This window comes from Carassius auratus, chromosome 13 (assembly GCF_003368295.1).
Source record: "Carassius auratus strain Wakin chromosome 13, ASM336829v1, whole genome shotgun sequence".
Lineage (NCBI taxonomy): Eukaryota > Metazoa > Chordata > Actinopteri > Cypriniformes > Cyprinidae > Carassius > Carassius auratus.
In genome coordinates this window covers 5,090,071-5,108,096 of record NC_039255.1, presented here as the reverse complement: position 1 = coordinate 5,108,096, position 18,026 = coordinate 5,090,071, and the positions used below count along the sequence as shown (strand labels likewise).

The window sequence follows — 18,026 nt, the reverse complement described above, 5'->3', positions numbered from 1 at the left end:
TTGCTCTACGTGAATATTCATGCACCGTAACAGCAGCAGTGTGGCCTGCTGGGGAAATTCACTTTCATTTTTAATTTCAGGATCATTGATCTCAACCCGCTTTATTGCTGTATGACATCCATAATCAGAACAACAGACCGATAGAGGAGATTAATAAGACAGCAGGAGGAAGGAAGGAGAGCAAGGGAGGGGAACTCGAGTCCATCTCTCATAACCTCGCTTTAATTACACATTTCCCTGATCTTGATGGATTCCACTCCATCAGCCATAAATTTGCCCTTTTTCCTGCATGATATCTGTTTGTTTAAGAGCACATTAGAGTGTGGAGATTAGCCACGGTTTGAATTAATCAGATGACTGCTTGTTAATTATAGTCGATATCATTAAAATAATTATTCCTGAAGTCACAGATAAAATGGGAGAATCAGTGCAAGCCATAGTGCCGTAGGCACAGCATCTATACAATCATCTAAAATACACAAATAAATTGATATTTTAGACCTTACATGTGATTTTTTTTTTTCAATGGTAAAATAATTATAATTTCTTGTCTTTCTCTAGTTTATATAGAAATATAAAACTTCTGAACAAAAGGGATTGGATTGGGTGACTTTCTCTTTGCAGACAGACATTCTCCAATGCTAAATTAATATGCAGACACAACTAATTAATAGTAAAAAAGTGTCAGAGATAATCTGCAGCTTCATACTTCATAATACTAGCTGCTGAACTGATTGGCAGCTTTCTGAAGAGTCATTTACTGGATCTGTTTTCCATTCTGTACTCACAGAGGGTTTCTGCTCCCTGTTTAGTTAGTATGCTGTAAATACAGGCTACAGAAAGTCATGTGTCACTTTAATCAGTGTTTGCATACAGTTAAGCTTATCGGTACATAAGATGAATTGAGACACAGAGCTACAGTGCTTTATCTTGGTTAGGAGGGCATGCATATCCTTGGAAGACATAGCATCTTCCCCATCTTAAAACATTTAGGTTTCAAAAGCAGGTTCCTTGTGTCCTTAAAGAAATGATGATGACTGCCTGAGCAATGGCTATTTTAAGTCAGGTAAAGTCATTAATAATTTTAAAATGTTAACATTTGAAAAAAAACAAATGAATTCTGTACTGTACAGAATCTGTACAAATATTAAATTAATACAGTTTATAAATGTCTAATGTATATTATATTATAAATCACTTGTAAATCTAGTGATTAGCACATCTTTCTATTTTTTTCTGCATCAGATATGCATCAAACGGTCAGTGACTAGATTGTGGATGGTCTGTGGACAGGCCATCCGAGGCTAAGACTATAATAATGAAGGCCTAAACTTTACCAGGCCTGAATGACCTTTGGTATTGGGAGTTACTATAATGTTTGTACTCAGTGTAGTTATTGTAATATGTTTGGACTGGTGAGCACATTGCAAGATAATTAAAAATAAGAGGAAACAGCAGGAGTGAAGCGAGGCAGGTGGGGGAAGTGACATGATTCCACCAATAAAATATTGATATAAGTCATTTGGTAAGGATGGAGGGTTTTAAAGCTGTACGGTAGAGAGTTTTATTTTTGCGTGGGCAAGGTCAGTACAGGAGCAGGGCAGAAACAACTTGATCTCACAACCCCTTCAAACAGCAGGGGAGGGGCTATGAAGACCCCGCCCTCTTGTGGTTTAAGTGACAGTGCAATCACTCTGAATCATTAAATCACAGCTGTAAATAATAAGGCAAAAACAATAAATCGCATTCTTCAGATGTCTGATGACTGTGTAAACTTTAGCTAAGAATCTGCCTGAATTGAATTTATTTACTTATTCTGTGGTGGTAATAAAATCCATATTCTCATCTGCCATTGGTGGACATAATCCCAGTTCAAACTCATGTGCATTACTTTGTTGGGCTGAACAGAATGTTTATAAGCGGCTTCTTAAAGTTGTCTCTTCCGTTAATCTGGGTTAAAAAATAAAAATAAAAAATCTATTAATGCACACTTCACCTTTAACATCAAGTGTTAAGTGTGAGAAACCCTTTACTAAGAAATCTGCCCTTGAAATAATTTGCCATTGATATACCATCGTGGCTATATCTTCATGCAAAGGCACTTTCAATTATGCAGACCAGTGGAGGGAGACAGAGTGTGACGTTTCCAAAGTTCAAGCCAAACCTATACAAAATCCTTTCCTACAGGACCCTAGAGGGAACAGTTTCACACTTGAGAGTTGGTCAAAGGGCCAAGAATTTGTCATTTCATGTTGTAGTGACACATTTGAGGTGACAGACTATGACTAAAGGAAAGACCACCTACTATTCTCTTTACACTTGTGTATTATGGTATTTCTGGGAGAGATTTTTTATTTTATTTTTTACTTTCCAGTAATGTCTCAAAATGTGTGGTAGTGGTAAAAGCTGTACATTTTGGGGAATCCTTTGTTTAGAAATGCCAAGCAACCAAACAGACCATCCTAAGTGCATAGCAATGCACCTACAAATACCCTAACATTGTTGTGGCACATTTCTTCATAAAATAAAAAAACCTAGTTTATTAGAATCACTCACTGTTAATGTGGATGGCATCTGCATACAACACATCACTGCTTGCTCTCAGATGCTTGAATTTTAAAACAATGACCACTAGGTGGAGACACACATTTATAATATTCTTAATTGAAGTTTTTCCTTCACTGTCAGATAACCAACAGTCACATTTATGGAGCAGAAATGGTCTAATGGCATTGCTTTATGAAGTATTGACTCTTAAGATACAAAACAAGTATGGGAGCAGTGAGGCAAATTCCACTCAAAAATTAAAATCTGTCATTATTTTCTCACTCTTGCGTGGTCCCAAACATGTATCACCTTCTTTCTTCTGTGGAGCAAAAAGGGGTTACACAAACAGTTTCTTTTCCCATTGACCTATAGGGTCAACATATATAATGGAAGTCAATAGAAATCAAAACTGTCCGGTTACAAACATTCTTCAAAACATCTTCTTTTGTGTTCCACTGAAGAAAGAAAGTGACAGAGGTTTGGAACATGATGACACAATTTTAATATTTGTGTAAACTGTAACAACCTATAACTATAAGGCAAACTAAAAAAAAAAAAAAAAATAGCAAAATAAAGTTAGCGTCTTGCTCAAAATAAAATTTTGTCTTGAACAATAATATTTTATGAACAGCCAGTTTTAAGTTACAAATCAAGATTTTTAAACATAGGCCCGTCTACCCCATAATGATGGTGTAAAACATTTGCTAGTGCACTTCAGAATGTAATCTGGAGGGTTTTTGCCTACTGTGAATTCAGGCATGCTACTTTGTTCCTAAAGGTTTTTTTATTTTATTTTTTTTATTTTTTTACTTACTAAGCAAGGAAGCATGTGATTTCAGATATGAATGGAAATGCTAACAGACTCCTTTCTTCAGATACAGTATTATAACAAAGCTTTTCTATTCTTTCATTCCCCATGCTGGATCCCAAATAGTGTTAACAAATCCACCTCACTATGCTAACAATGTTGGGTTATTAGCTCATCTTGAGAGTATTCAGTCCTTGTTCTATCCCACAATCCATCAGTGCCGTGTCGGTTTGTGGAGCTTTCAGAGGAATCCTCCTGGCGCGTCTCTGTGGCACGGGCAGAAAAATGCCTCCATCCTGATTCCACCCTATAATCAGAGCTTTTAACAGCTCTCATTTTCTGCTGTATATATAACTGTAATTGTCGGGCAATACTCCCATGGCAATGCATATGTTCTGCCATTTGCAGGAAATGTCAGAGCAGAACTGTGAGGAACCAGAGGAGTTTACGCAAATGATTATAACACAAAACCAGCGCACAGTATGACTAAATCATGTCATTTGGATATGTTTGCTAAGGAAAAACACAATTAAATATGATTAAAAAAAGACATACTATTATGTTTTGAATGTCAAAGAGAGCATATGAATAAAGAATATAAATATACCCTAAAAGGCTTTCACAAGTTAAGATTTAACAAGATAACTTGGGGTTCAAAACAAGTCTGAAAGTGAATATTTAACAGCTCATAATGTATTCTTGACCTAAGTTTCACTTGTTTTATCGCTTTGCGCTGCATACAACAGATCCTTCCAAGTGAACATAACAAATCTATACAAAATGATGGTAGACCTGCCATAATTTCATAAAAATGTCACACTTCTGTTAATCAAATAAAATGTCACCTAGCTGTGCCACGTGCAGATTTGACAAATACACTGATATGAGGGCTAAACTGTGATCTGGGTCATGAGTGCCCAATGCTCTCAGATAGACAGACTATCTGAAATGTGCACAATGTCCTAAGGCTGGTGGTTACAGCTTTTTCCAGAGCTCTTATAGGAACTAGATGACCCTTCAGGATTTTTCATTTATTCATTCATTTTCAGTTGGTTTGTTTCTCATCTGAAGAGCAGCCATTTACCTTTATTTGGTAAAAAAGAAAAAAGAAACCCAGAGAAAGTCTTTCACAAACACATTTATTGTTAATGGAGTCCCTGTGCAATGGATCATGGTACACAGTGAGCATAAAACAGAGTACAAGCAGCTAAATGAGACCTGATGAGTGATATTTATTCACATTTGAGATCAGTCGTTTGCAGACTTACTCCTGTAACACCCATCACAAAACAGGAACAAGAGTTTACATCACGTTGCAGTTTCTGGAATGATTGTGGTGTTAATTTCCCATTTATCTCTGTACTTGCCGATCTTACAAATAATTTTGAACAAACTGGAAAATACACATATTTCATCCCTGAGAGTATTGCAAATTACATCAAGAGCTTAAACTCTCAACTACGCCATGAAAAACTCCCAGAAAAGTGCACATTTAGCACCAGAAGAATATGAATATATATATATATATATATATATATATATATATATATATATATATATATATATATATATATATATATATATATATATATATAAGTTTGCTGTGAATTATGGACTGAGATCAATGCACCATTAATACTAAGAGCATACTGTAAAATGCAAATCATAAATAAAAGCTTAGGTTAAATAAATGAGGAGTAACATGATGAAAATAAAGTATCCAATACAGGGATGAAGTCAATACAGGGAATAAGTCATATTTATAATCTTACAAATGTTAAAAAAAACAAAAAAAAAACACCTATATTATGAAAATGGAAAGTACATAAATTGACGTAAGTGATATCTATAAACTGAAAATGGGTACAGATTATTCACTGGAATCAATGTAAACAGTAGGAATAAATTATATATAAATTTATCACATGCACAATAACCATTACGGTGTCTCGTACTGTGCAAAAGTTTTAAAAAGTAAAAACTGACAGTACAGGTCAAATCCCCCCACCACCACCGCACCCCACCCTGCTATTTATAGACAAAGGGTTAAAATACTTTAAGAATAGATATAATGCTCTGGTCCATAAATGTTCATTCCCAGCATCACTGCTTTACACTACACATAGTATCCCTTATACTCATAGATTAAAAAAAAAAGCTTCAAGTACATGCAAGACTAAGAAAACCAATTCCATTCATCCACAAATCATACCTTAAACATGTTAATGGAAATGAAAGCAGTCAACCATTTATCAAGCCTTTATTAACACTATGAACTATGAAACTAATGAAACTAACAAAACTCTAATCCAGAAAATTTGTTTAACAATGTGTTAAATAAATTATCTTCACCATATACAGTATACTTTGTTATCTTTTAGAATTCAGGAAAGTCAACTGAAAAATTTATATTTATATCAAAAGTTGCAAAAACATTTAAAAAGGAGGCAAATAATAAACAAACATACAAACAGAAGTGTGTCTTGAAAGATGGTAGTGAATGAACCATCTCTTCCAGAATACAGAGGTCCATCAATAAAGTGCATAAATTAAAACAGAAGAATTGAAATTAGATATAGAGCTAATTAATGAACAGAAAAAGTGAACACACTGCATTTTTATGTTATATGAATTAGTCAAGAAAAGTATATTTTGGATTTCTTTTTTGGTATGAAAAAAACATTCTGCAGATGCATTTTTTTGAATAACGATACATTATATGTTTGCTATAGAATCAGGAAATAAATGTATGGGTGCATGTAGACTTTAAAAAAAAAGTTATTTTCTAATGCTAGTCTTGGTTCCAAGAACTACACATGTTTAATTTTTAACCATTTGGTCAACAACAACTACTTAGTCTCTGAAATAAATGTCCTAGTTACTGAGTGGATGATAATTAAAGAAAAAGTTCACCCAAAAATACAGATTCAGACTTTATTTACTAACTCCTGAACAATTCAGACTTTATTTACTAACTCCTGCAGCTCTGAACAAGGGCCTCCGCCGCACAGGTTTTCATTGAATGTCAAACTAACCGAGCCAGCAAGAGTTTGGCGGAGCAGCAAAAGGATCACAGTCATCACACCACCTCATTCCAAAGCCCTGGGCACTAATCTGAAAACAGAGTCTACTAGTAAAACAGTGACCACTAAAGGCTAATTCAATCTGCACCACAGACCAGCGCCGACAACTGACCAGTATGTAATTTCTCAGACATTCAAAGACCTGACAAATGCAGATTCAACATGTTCAATAGGCGGCCAACAGACAAAACCTGACCAGTGTGTCTGTTGCCATTAGCCAGTGTCTGTCGGTGTAGTGTGAATTGACCTTAAGAGACACTGTAACTTTCTTCTATGGAACAAAAAATGAGAATTTCTAAGGAATATACCACCTACTCTTTTCAGTAAAATGAAAGTAAAAAGGACTTGGACAAACTATCAAACTTCAAAATTACAAATAGTGCATTCATATCACAAAAGTATATTCCAGGTGTTCTGATAAAAAACCATGTGTGTCAGGAACAGACAGACTGAAAATTAAACTATTATTCATTGAAATCCATACTCAAGAGAGGAATACAGATATCCAGTGTCTTAAAAATAGTGCACACATCTGTATCTATATATTTTGTGTGTACTTTTTGAAGGTCCAGTCTATATTTATTGCATATTGCATATTTTATTCAAAAACTAAAATTCAAATATAAAATACTAAGAAAAAAAAAATGAGCAAATCAAATATTTGGGTGAACTAACCCTCTAATGGTTAAGTGATGAAGCATACAATATCTTGTCCACTCTGTGGTGCTACTGGTACACTGTTCTGAGATCAGCTGAGAAAATCTTTTCTTTCACCCAGGTTGTTATCCGCATTTCCGGGACCAATTAATTAACATCTTCTCCTCTCACCTCTTTTTAACAGGCTCAAATGAAGTTATTGCTGATCTGACGCTGATGTTCAAATAAATCCTCAGATTCAGCACTGTAGGCATCACCTGAGAAAGTGTATCAGAATTTAGACACTAGCATACATACATGTCATTGTTCAATCATTGCTATGGGGATCATACCTGCATGACAGCCATACATAAACACTCTGTGTCCATCATATTTACATCGACAACGCATGACGTTGTTCATAAAATCTGATTCAGCCATGTCCAGGGACGGATTTACCTCAACCTGACAAAACACACACAACAATGAATAGAAATGGTTAGTAATGAGATCAATTTGTAAGGTAAGGATAATTATCCATGGGTTCCCCTTTAGGAATTACAATCGAGTAAAAAAAAAAAAAACCTGAGACTTTCACTTTTTCTACTACAGCAAAAATCAAACACAGGTATACCTCAAATATTGTTCAGGTGCGCCATTTTTTATAAACCACAATTTCTACAGAGCAATATTAAAAGTAATATAAAACAGTACAATAATTCAATTTAATAATTTATAATTGACTATAATTACTATAATACTAAAAATATACTATAATACTAATTTACTATTATTCAATATAATAATTTACTATATTATATTATATTAAATATAGCTACTAGTGTGATTTAATCAAGGCATTTGTAAAAGTTTCACAGTTGCACACATTCAAGATTCAAGATTTCTATTTGTCACATACATGCTTATAAGGAGAGCATATGACCAGTAGTGAAACATCCAACAAGGATGTGAGGCTTGTAAGGAAATGTTATGCAATCAGATTGCTCATCAAACCACTTTGCAAAATCAGGCTCCCAAGTTACTGTTATATAGTAACAATATAATAATTTATTAGTATGAAAACATGCGGTTTAAGCAGGGTATGAGGTCAAACGAGCTTCTTTGAGCTACGTTATTCTATGGAAAATTTAATGTGATTATGCCAACTAGGCATTTTAAATGCTGAAACAACAGTTATTTTATTTTTGCCAATACTGTGGAAATATTTTTCTTAGTAGCCGAAGGTAATTATTTTGTGAGCACATTTAAATGCATGTCTCACTTTTCTTTTTTTCTTTGCACTTTTAATGACAGTGTGCAACTTTAACTGTGGAGATCTGGGTCTGTCTGACCATATGTTTGAACGAGAAAGTGCCTGTAAAACAGGCGGGGTATATATTCGTCTGAACCTAATTGACCATGTCTAATAGAGGGGAATATAGCACGCCTTGCTCCTCCAGCAGGGAATGCTGAACATTTGGTTATTTTGGGTGTAGAATTAAAGACAAGCAACTCAAAGAACGTTTGCCTGGATCATCAAATATAAATGCTTCATTTATGCAGCGTCTTTGCTCGGATGGGTTGGCATGGGATAGCTGGCATCACTCAACATGGAGATGGGAGCTCTGACCTAGTATCACCATGGCTCGTCGTTATGCCATACATAGCTGCAGCCCAATGCAGGTTTGTAATTAGCATCTGCCAAACTTGCCTAAAATACATGCAAATCTATCATGGCGACATTTCAAGTAAATAAATCTTGAAAATGGTCAAGGCACAAAGGTACACTGTAATTAAAACAGAGCTTCACATCAACCTATATTTTATGCCTGGGATGCATAAATTGACTCTTGATTGGCCCCTAAAGTTGCCCTTTGATTGGCTGGTTCTGCATGTGAAGCTCAGCTGTGGAAATGCTCACAGTGCCCACAGTGATTTGGCTGATTAACGTGTTCCAAAGTTAATGACAGAGAAAAAGTGGCTAAACTGCATTCTGAAAAGAAAATCTACTCTTCAAGGAATAGTGAAAAAAGTTTGTGCCATGACTGCCATATTCCATGGTTCAGATGTTCTGAATCATTTCACCTGCATGATGTAGTCTCCAGGTCTGACATCAGTGATGTCTATCCACTGGCAGTCGATATCGTGGCGGTAAGTGTCCCAGCAACCCACCGATATGCCTTGATCTCCGTAATTGTAACATGAAAAGCGTTTGTGAAGTCCTGAAGAAAAAAACAAAACAGTCATATGTAGCTGTACTATATAAAAGTTTCCAATACTGAATAAAAAATAAAAAAAGGTAATTGCGACTTTTTATCTCACATTCTAATTTTTGCAGTTCTGATTCTATCGCAGTTAACTTTTTTTATTTTTATGTGGCAGAAGTGGCTTTCATATAAACCGAATGGCATTCATGTAAGATTTATGTCATGTAACACAACTAGACTTTTACCATCAGGGCAGTAGGTGTCTTCCAGACAGAAACTGGCTTTGTGTCCTTCGGCCACTCGGCTTCCGTTGAGTGTGAGGAGGTCATAATGTGTGAACACTTCAATGCTGTGATAATGCCTGAATCAAAAATATTCATATCAATAAATGTATATAAAATAAAAGTAATCTAATAGTAATCAGAATACATTACCTAAACAAAGTAATCAAATTAGTAACAGACTACAATTTGTACAATTTGTACCCAGCACTGCTGGCAACCACCCACAACACCCTAGTGTTAGAGTCATGACAACGGTTTTACACCAACTTTATTTCAGTATGTAAAAACCAAGTTGAATTATATTTCATGCTGACTAGTGAACATAGGAGGAACAAAGGTTCACTATGGACCACTGCCTAATGACCTCACTGCTCCTACATGAAGGTGTTGGCTGCTACGGTAACACCCTTTCCATGAAGTTTTTTCTTATGCTCACGGGGTTAAACTTGCAGAGCTGTTTATTTAGCTCATCTGAATAGATGACAGCTTTGCTGGTGTTGTTTTAAAAGATTAATAAAACAGGATTAGCCTGTGAACACACAAAACCCACAATTCCTCCACAACAGAGCACCTTGTAGCCACAGAATGGGTTTGCAATTATTTTCAGAACACTTGTAAAGACAGTGGAGGCACTCATACGCAGCTAATTAATCTAAAAGATGATGGAAAGCTTGCTGACCACCCATGACCAGTTTTAGAAACATGAGTTGCAAGCTGTGTGCTTAATAAACAAACTCCAGCTGGTCCAAAATGCATCCTCTAGAGTTCTTACTAGAATCAGGAAGTCTGACCACATTAGCCCAGTTATTAGTCCATTATAGTCCTTAACGTCCACTGGAATCTTAAAATCCTGTCAATTTGTTAATACCTAGAATATCAAAATCAACTGTGGATGGCAGACCCTTTTCCTATTTAGCATCACAACTCTGAAATAATCTACATAACACTGTTTGGGAGGAAGGCAGATACACTCTGCAAGTTTAAATCTAGATTAAAGACCTCTCTCTTTAACCTGGTTTGCATATAACACACTGTCAGATTTCTATCAATCAAATCTGTTAAAGGTTTGTTTGGCTGCATTAATTAGGTCAACCAGAACCAGTAACATTTCCCATAACACCCGATGTACTTGTTACATCATAAGAAGAATGGCATCTATGCTAATATTAATCTATTTCATTTTTATTCCATGTTCACCATAGTCACCCAGATCCAGTCCAGATGGTGGATCAGCACCTAGAGACAACTTCTACAGCCCTGAATGTCAGCGGAGACCATGTCAACTAGAGGAGCCCTAGAGACAGATCCCCTGTGAAGACCTAATCAATCAGATGACCATCGGCACAAGACCACGAGAACAATACGAGTCCTCTGCACAATCTGACTTGTGTTGCAGCCAGGAATTAAACCACACCATGCTGGTTTCTTCTAGCCAAGGGGACACTGGCCCCCGACTGAGCCTGGATTCTCTCAAGGTTTTATTTTTTTCTATCAGTGATGGAGATTTGATTTCTTGCCACTGTTGCCTTTGGCTTGCTTAGTTGGGGACAGTTGGATGATGACATCACTGAATCAATGATGCAGTCATGAGCTTTGGGGCAGTCATGGCCTAATGATTAGCGTCTCGGTCTTATAACCCAAAGGTCATGAATTCAAGTCTTGGCACCGGCAGGGATTGCAGGTGGGGGAAATGATTGACCAGCACTGTCTTCCACCCTCAATACCACAAATAAGGTGAGACCCTTGTTAAACTGGATTTCAGTAGCCAGTGAATAAAATTTAGATTTTTGCCCTGAAACACCATGAATTCGCTGTAGAATTATTTTATTTATTTTAACAGAAGGTCTTGGGTTCTATTTGGGCACTCAACAAGGGGACCTTTTTATAAAGCATGACTAAACGATACAATATTTGTCTAGCAGCAATCAGGCTACGGTTTAATTCTGTATGCACATAAAAACAGGAGAAAGAAGAAAAGCCTCACCTGTGGCACTGGTGCCAGGTCCAGGACTCTCTTGAGGCTCGTGGACGGAAGTCAGCTCTACCCAAGTTCATGATACGGGAGGAGAAACGCAGAAGACGGCGGTGCCCATACGGCCACTGCATACGACTGGCAGAGGAGGAGAGACAGTTCTCCTCATGCGCACAGGTGAGCAGGTGCAGAGGCCTGTCTTCCAGATAAGCGCTCTCCTGCACGAGCTGTGCATCCAAAACCAGATCAGGTGCCGCTAAAACAGGATGTTCATTTATTCATTTGGATCATTTAGTACAGATAAAATTCTAAAGTGCATCAGATCAGATAGTTATCACTTACTTTCAGAACAGGTGACACCCGCTGCTTTAGCTCCGCCTCCTCGAGGGCAGTGGATGTAACTATTTTGACGGCACTGCTGGATGGACATTTCTGTTCCCACACAGTGAGTCCCACTCAACAATACTTCTTCTGCCGCTGGGTCACCTTGCCAGTAATATGTGTCCTATACACAGGAAGGTTCATTTGTATCCATATGAAATAGTAATGTACAGATTTATGTATTGTATAGTAATAATAGTAATAGTAGTACAGTATAGTGTAGTATCGTGTAGTATAGTATAGTACAGTACAGAACAATACAATACAGTATATTAAAGCTTTTACTAATAGGGTATTTGACATGAAATACTTTTTATGAAGCTGAAATGCAGTCTAGTTCATGTTACAATGAGTCTAAAACTGTTTTAAATGAGTGTTTGTTAATTAAATATTTTATAAATTTAATTAACCATAATATTTAGCTAATTAATAATAATAATAATATTAATTATTCGATTAATAATTAAATTAGGCCAATTAATATGAATTGGTGTGTGTGTGTGTGTATTAGCCTCATTTAATTAGTTTATCTTTATTTTGTCCTAATTTAGGTCAATATATGCCTATTGGAGCTTATTACAATAAATAAGGTAATACAGTTTTATTCTTTTTTTTTTCATTGTGACATTATTTTTATGACAATAAAACAAATTTTCAATTCTCATCAAAAAACTGAACTGAATTTGTACTGAATATAATATTTATATTTATTATTACTAATATAATATTTGATTTACGATATATGAATCTTTGTAGTTCATGTAGTTTCCATTCCATTTTTATTATATTTTTCCTCATATTAAGTTTAACGAATATCAGTATAAAATTCAATGCTAAAAATAAACAGGGTTAATTTCCTTTATAAAAAAGTATGATGCCTTCTTTATGAGATTTTCCTCATAAGCAGTACAGCACTGCACATGTGGTACAGAGACAGAATTGAGAGAAGCACTGTGCCCTGAAAGTATAACCGTCTTGATTCCTGTTCTCAACTATTGCTTGAAACAAAGTTGAAGTATGTGCAGGATGCACATCAAATGTACCTGCAATTCTGTCTGAAAATACACAGTTTACCATTAACCTGTCCCACCTCTTCACCTCCACAAAACAACTACTGTATAACACCGACGTTGCCCAGAAATATCCTTCCCCCTAAACATGAGCTCTCAAACGCACACAGACTGAGGGAAGCAAATCAAACAAGACAAGAGACATATTCAGACAGAGCGATATTTCTGGAAAACACAACATTCTTCAGCAGTCTCACCTGATGGGCACGTGCGGCGAAACCAAAGCCCAGCTGCCTGCATACCACCATGGCTTCATTTATTCCCCAGTTTTCACTGCAAATCGTCCCCCAACGCTTTCTGCCCCCCACCTCCATTAGCACCTCCACACGACCCTCGGCCGGGACCCTGCCCCCGCCAACCGCACCTAAAACACAAACACAATCATAGACATCAAAACTACACATACAGTATTTGAACACTTTTGGCCACTTAACTCACATTTAAAAATGTCTAAACATCACTGCATTGCATAATCTGTAAACAAAGATGCTATTTATATTTTTTTGTTTGTTTGTTTAACAAACTAGTTTAAAACTGATGTTTGATAGAATAAGTTTGTATATATAAAAAAATTCCATAAAAAAAAAAAATCTCCAAGAAGCCGTGACTAACAGCGAATTTAGGGTGTCTTGACCAATAATAATCGAGGGCCAGAAATTATTACAAATAATTTCAATATAATGCATTGTACGCAATGCATATTTATTTTAAAATAAATTTAATTTAATGCTAAGACATCTGCCTTTATATTTATATATATATCAAAAATAAAGCATCACATAATAAAAATACCTTTTAAGAGTGGCTTAAATGCCCAAATATTCTGGGGAGCTACAGATAGCATGACTGATCATATTTTTCAAAGCATGTAGAATCATATCAGAGTAAACTGTAATTGTAATCATTTTGCTCACCATAGTCTCCATGCCTGTCTTAGGAACATAACATTTGACAGAAGCATCCTGGCTGTGTTTGAATGTCCAGGGAGGGACTTCCTGGAAGTAACACTCCAAAATAGAGCGCTCTGTGCCAGTGCACTGCACTGAATTCATGTGGATCGGCCCCGTCCCTGTAAAACAAACAAACAAACAGTAAATGTCTTCATAAGGCTTCACAAGTTAAAAGTCTCAAATATAAAATACAAAAATTAACAAACACTCGGCCTGTTTGAGTACTTTCAGGCACAGAGAACACTCTCTTCACTACTCTCTTTTTTCTGAAAGTTTTGTGTTAAAGCAGAATTCCTCATAATTCACTAGAAGGCCACACACTAGTCTGATCAGATTCAGAGGTGCGCTTTTATTTTCTGAAATCATTATCATCACATTCTTGAAGTTCTATGGATATAAAAGAGCTTGACTGCATATCAGATGTCACAGTTCATTTCCCTCTTGTTTACTGTGATATACAAACGTTGGTCTTTTTAGCTTGAAGTGGCCACTAAAATCTGAGCCTAACGTGAGCATTGTGCTAAAACTTCAGATGTGAATCACATAAGAATGTGAAATCCACTACTCTGCATAATATACCACAGGACCATTACTATGAGCGTAATTATATAGTTTTATTATATCTCAGAAAAAACATGCTGGGGAAAATCTGGGTACGTAAATGAAACAGAAAGCTGCATTAACAGCTGTGGAATATCAGTGGTTATGTGCTAATGCACTGCACTTGGCTAAGTTCAAAAAGTCCTTTTTCTACCAAAATATAAAATAAATCATCACCCGCTGTTTAGTTTTAAACAAAAATTATAGACCCCAAAAGCAAACACAGCACCCTATATGGCTTTCGCATCTGGGAAGCAAATTGCTAGAGATAAAACCCTGAGGGTTAGTAAGGAAATGTTCCATCACAGAGAATATTACATGATGTAATCAAAGGTTAGGGGGTTATAAGGTTATATAATATATATAACTGATGCATTTTAGCTGAAAAAAAAATAAATAAATAAATCTCAGTATAAAAATAAATAAATAAACCGCAAATGCTCAAAAGGCAAGTAAATAACAGGAAAATAGAAGCAAAGGAAAAGTGACATTTTTTTCTCCCTATAAAGCAACATATGTGACCCTGGACCACAAAGCCAGTCTTAGGTGTCTTTTTTTATTATTACTGAGATTTATAGATCATTGATGCATGGTTTGTTAGGATAGGACAATATTTGGCTGAGATACAACTATTTGAGAAAAAAAAAATTGAAATACTGAGAAAATCGCCTTTTAATTTTTTACCAATGCATATTACAAATCAAAAATTAAGTTTTGATATATTTACAGTAGGAGATTTACTAATTATCTTCATGGAACATGATAATATCCTAATGATTTTTAGCATAAAAGAAAATTTGATAATTTTGACCCATGCATTGGCTATTGCTAAAAATATACCCCAGCAACTATATATATATATATATATATATATATATATATATATATATATATATATATATATATATATATATATATATATATATATATATATATATATATATATATATTCCGCATTAATGGTGTTTTCCTTTCATAGGATGACTATAATCCCTATTTAAGGAGCAGATTAAAATGCTTTATAATAAATTTTATATGCTTATACGTTTTGCCTGCAAAGTGTGAATGTGACTTGAAATCCCTCACCTATAGTGTCTCACTGAAGTAAACCCGGCTGATACAGCATTCAAACAAATCTCAAGACATTAAATCATCTAGAAACTTCAGGAAAGATAGGTTTATTTTCATCTTACTGGGAGGTCAGGCATCAGAGTGTCTCAACAGAATGTGCTGCTTCATGCTGCATTGGCTTTAAAAGATCTATTTTATCGTGTACAGTTCATGCTAACTCCATGATCAAACTGGATAAAACCATTTTCAGAAAAAAAAAGGCCACTGAGAAAATGTGTTCCACAATACAATGACAATTACACTCCATCTTCTACTCTGTTTTCACCACTAAGCACATTAAAGGGATAGTTTTCAGACATTTTCAAAACTGAATGACATTCTTTCTTCTGTGGAAAAACATTTTTCTTTCAAATTGGTATCCATTTTGTTTCGACCCAATCTTTTATGTTCCACAGAAGAAGAAAAAAGGTTAGGAATGCCATGAGGCCTCAGTTTTGGATGAAATATCACTTTATGCTATATTAAATGTCTGGAAAACTAGCACCATTATTCAGGATCATTTCTAAATGTGGTTACCACAGTCTGGTACATGTAACCCATCCCAACAGATTTCCTATTTTTACCGCCTGTCCCTAAACAGTCCAGTTCTGTTCTGTCATTGAGACGCTAATTTGTGTCTCTCTTCACTCACTATATGTTTTTGTGGCCTCTGCTGCACTAGGAAAATTATATACATCAATAAATCACCTAAAGACCTCAACGCTACAGACGTACGGAAATCATAAGCTTTGATCTCTATTCCTGCTACTTCTACAACCAAATGATAAAAAAAAATCAGCAAGAGGAGTCACGTTTATGTACTACGTCATTCGCATGATCATCACTCTCTTGTGAACATGCATGTTAAAAGGAAGCTAGAGGAAACAGTTTATAAAGTTTTACATTTGGATATTTTTCACACTTCAGAAGAGCTTTATTAACCACCCAAAGCCATGTGCGGCACTTTTTTTTACGGATAGATAAATTTTTTGGTGCTTCAAAATTCCGACACCCATTCACTGCCATTATAAGCTCGGAAGAGCCAGGGCAATTATTTTTATTAACTCTGATTGTATTGGTCTGAAAAAAGAAAGTCATATACACCTAGGATGGCTTGAAAGGGAGTAAATCATGGGGTAATTTTCATTTTTTGGTGAACTATCCCTTTAAAAGTTGTTAAAACTAACAGGTACTCTGGTTGCTTTAAACTGAATTTTGAAAGTGTAATTTCTAATAAAATGCTCAGCCAACAGGCAAGTAACACAAAGCTTGTTTGCATTTACAATATTTGACACTTAATGAATGTTAAACTGAGACCTTGACTGGATTATTGAATGCGTCAACCTTACACAGGTTCATTTCAAGTGTCTGGACTCTCATATAGGTCACTACTGGTGCAATAAAGCATATATATTAAAATCATCATCATCCATAAAATAACATTTCATTCTTTTACTTCTTTGAACAGTGGCATCTGATAAAACATCATCTATGAGTCAAACCTCTTTTCACTCATTTACTTTCTTTAAACAACATTGCAGCTCTTTTTTTCCATCAAAACGATATTGGGAAGTCTTCGATAAATAGCTACTTTCATCACTTCTCTTTGGCAGAGCAATTATCCCGTCTTGTCAGAGTGGACCGATGCCTCTTGGAATACAGATCACCAGTGTGCTTTTTCTCTCTCAGCCAAAGTAAACTCACATGCAGTGTGGATCTGAGCCACTGAAAGTTGAGTGAAAGCTCCTCGGTTTAAAGCATCCTCACTGACATGCAGTTCATGTTTTGCACCTGAAGAGTGTGATATCGCTAATGTAAAACATAATCTCTGACTGCTTTCACATTCAGCTGCAGACAGGCGTATCCCACAGATGAGCAGAGCTTACAAATTAAACTCAGACTCAGACTACTGTGGAATCATATGGCAGACTCAGTATGATCATAATCATGTTCGTAGTTCTGAATCACCTTCTTCCTATAAACACCATATTGACTCAAAGCAGATTAAAGGAACAGGTCTTCAAAAAATGAAAATTCTATCTTTTACTTATTCTATCCCTACTGGGATCCTTCAAGCTTAAACTAATTCTCACCTTGACCCATGTATGCTCCGGTAAGAGCCTCTTTGGCAGAGCCGAAGCCCAGCTCTCTACAGACCACACTAGCTGAGATCCGGTCCCACCGGTGGTCAACCACAGTTCCCCACTTCCCCTCACGGAGAACCTCAACTCTTCCTTCTCCCAGGCGTGGTCCAGCCTTCAGACGCACTGACAGCTAAGAGAGAAGAAAAAGACCGGCAAGGTTACTTTCAAGAAATCATATTTTTCCATCTCAGGCCCAAAGCACCAGGGTTATAACCACAACAGACATTTGGGGAG

The 18,026-nt window shown here is 35.9% G+C and overlaps 1 protein-coding gene across 1 annotated transcript in view; it reads right to left on the bottom strand.

Annotated features, from left to right (window-relative positions):
* Positions 1–4,964: 4,964 nt before the first annotated feature.
* The window catches only part of LOC113112413 (lysyl oxidase homolog 4), a 32,646-nt gene continuing 19,584 nt past the window's right edge, over positions 4,965–18,026 (bottom strand). The window contains exons 7-15 of the mRNA XM_026277963.1: positions 17,742–17,922; positions 13,898–14,057; positions 13,186–13,348; positions 11,880–12,042; positions 11,550–11,793; positions 9,527–9,642; positions 9,160–9,296; positions 7,428–7,539; positions 4,965–7,352 (exon numbers count right to left, since the gene is read on the bottom strand). Coding sequence (XP_026133748.1) covers positions 7,282–7,352; positions 7,428–7,539; positions 9,160–9,296; positions 9,527–9,642; positions 11,550–11,793; positions 11,880–12,042; positions 13,186–13,348; positions 13,898–14,057; positions 17,742–17,922 — 1,347 coding nt within the window. The 3' untranslated portion in view covers positions 4,965–7,281. The remainder of the gene's footprint in view (positions 7,353–7,427; positions 7,540–9,159; positions 9,297–9,526; positions 9,643–11,549; positions 11,794–11,879; positions 12,043–13,185; positions 13,349–13,897; positions 14,058–17,741; positions 17,923–18,026) is intronic.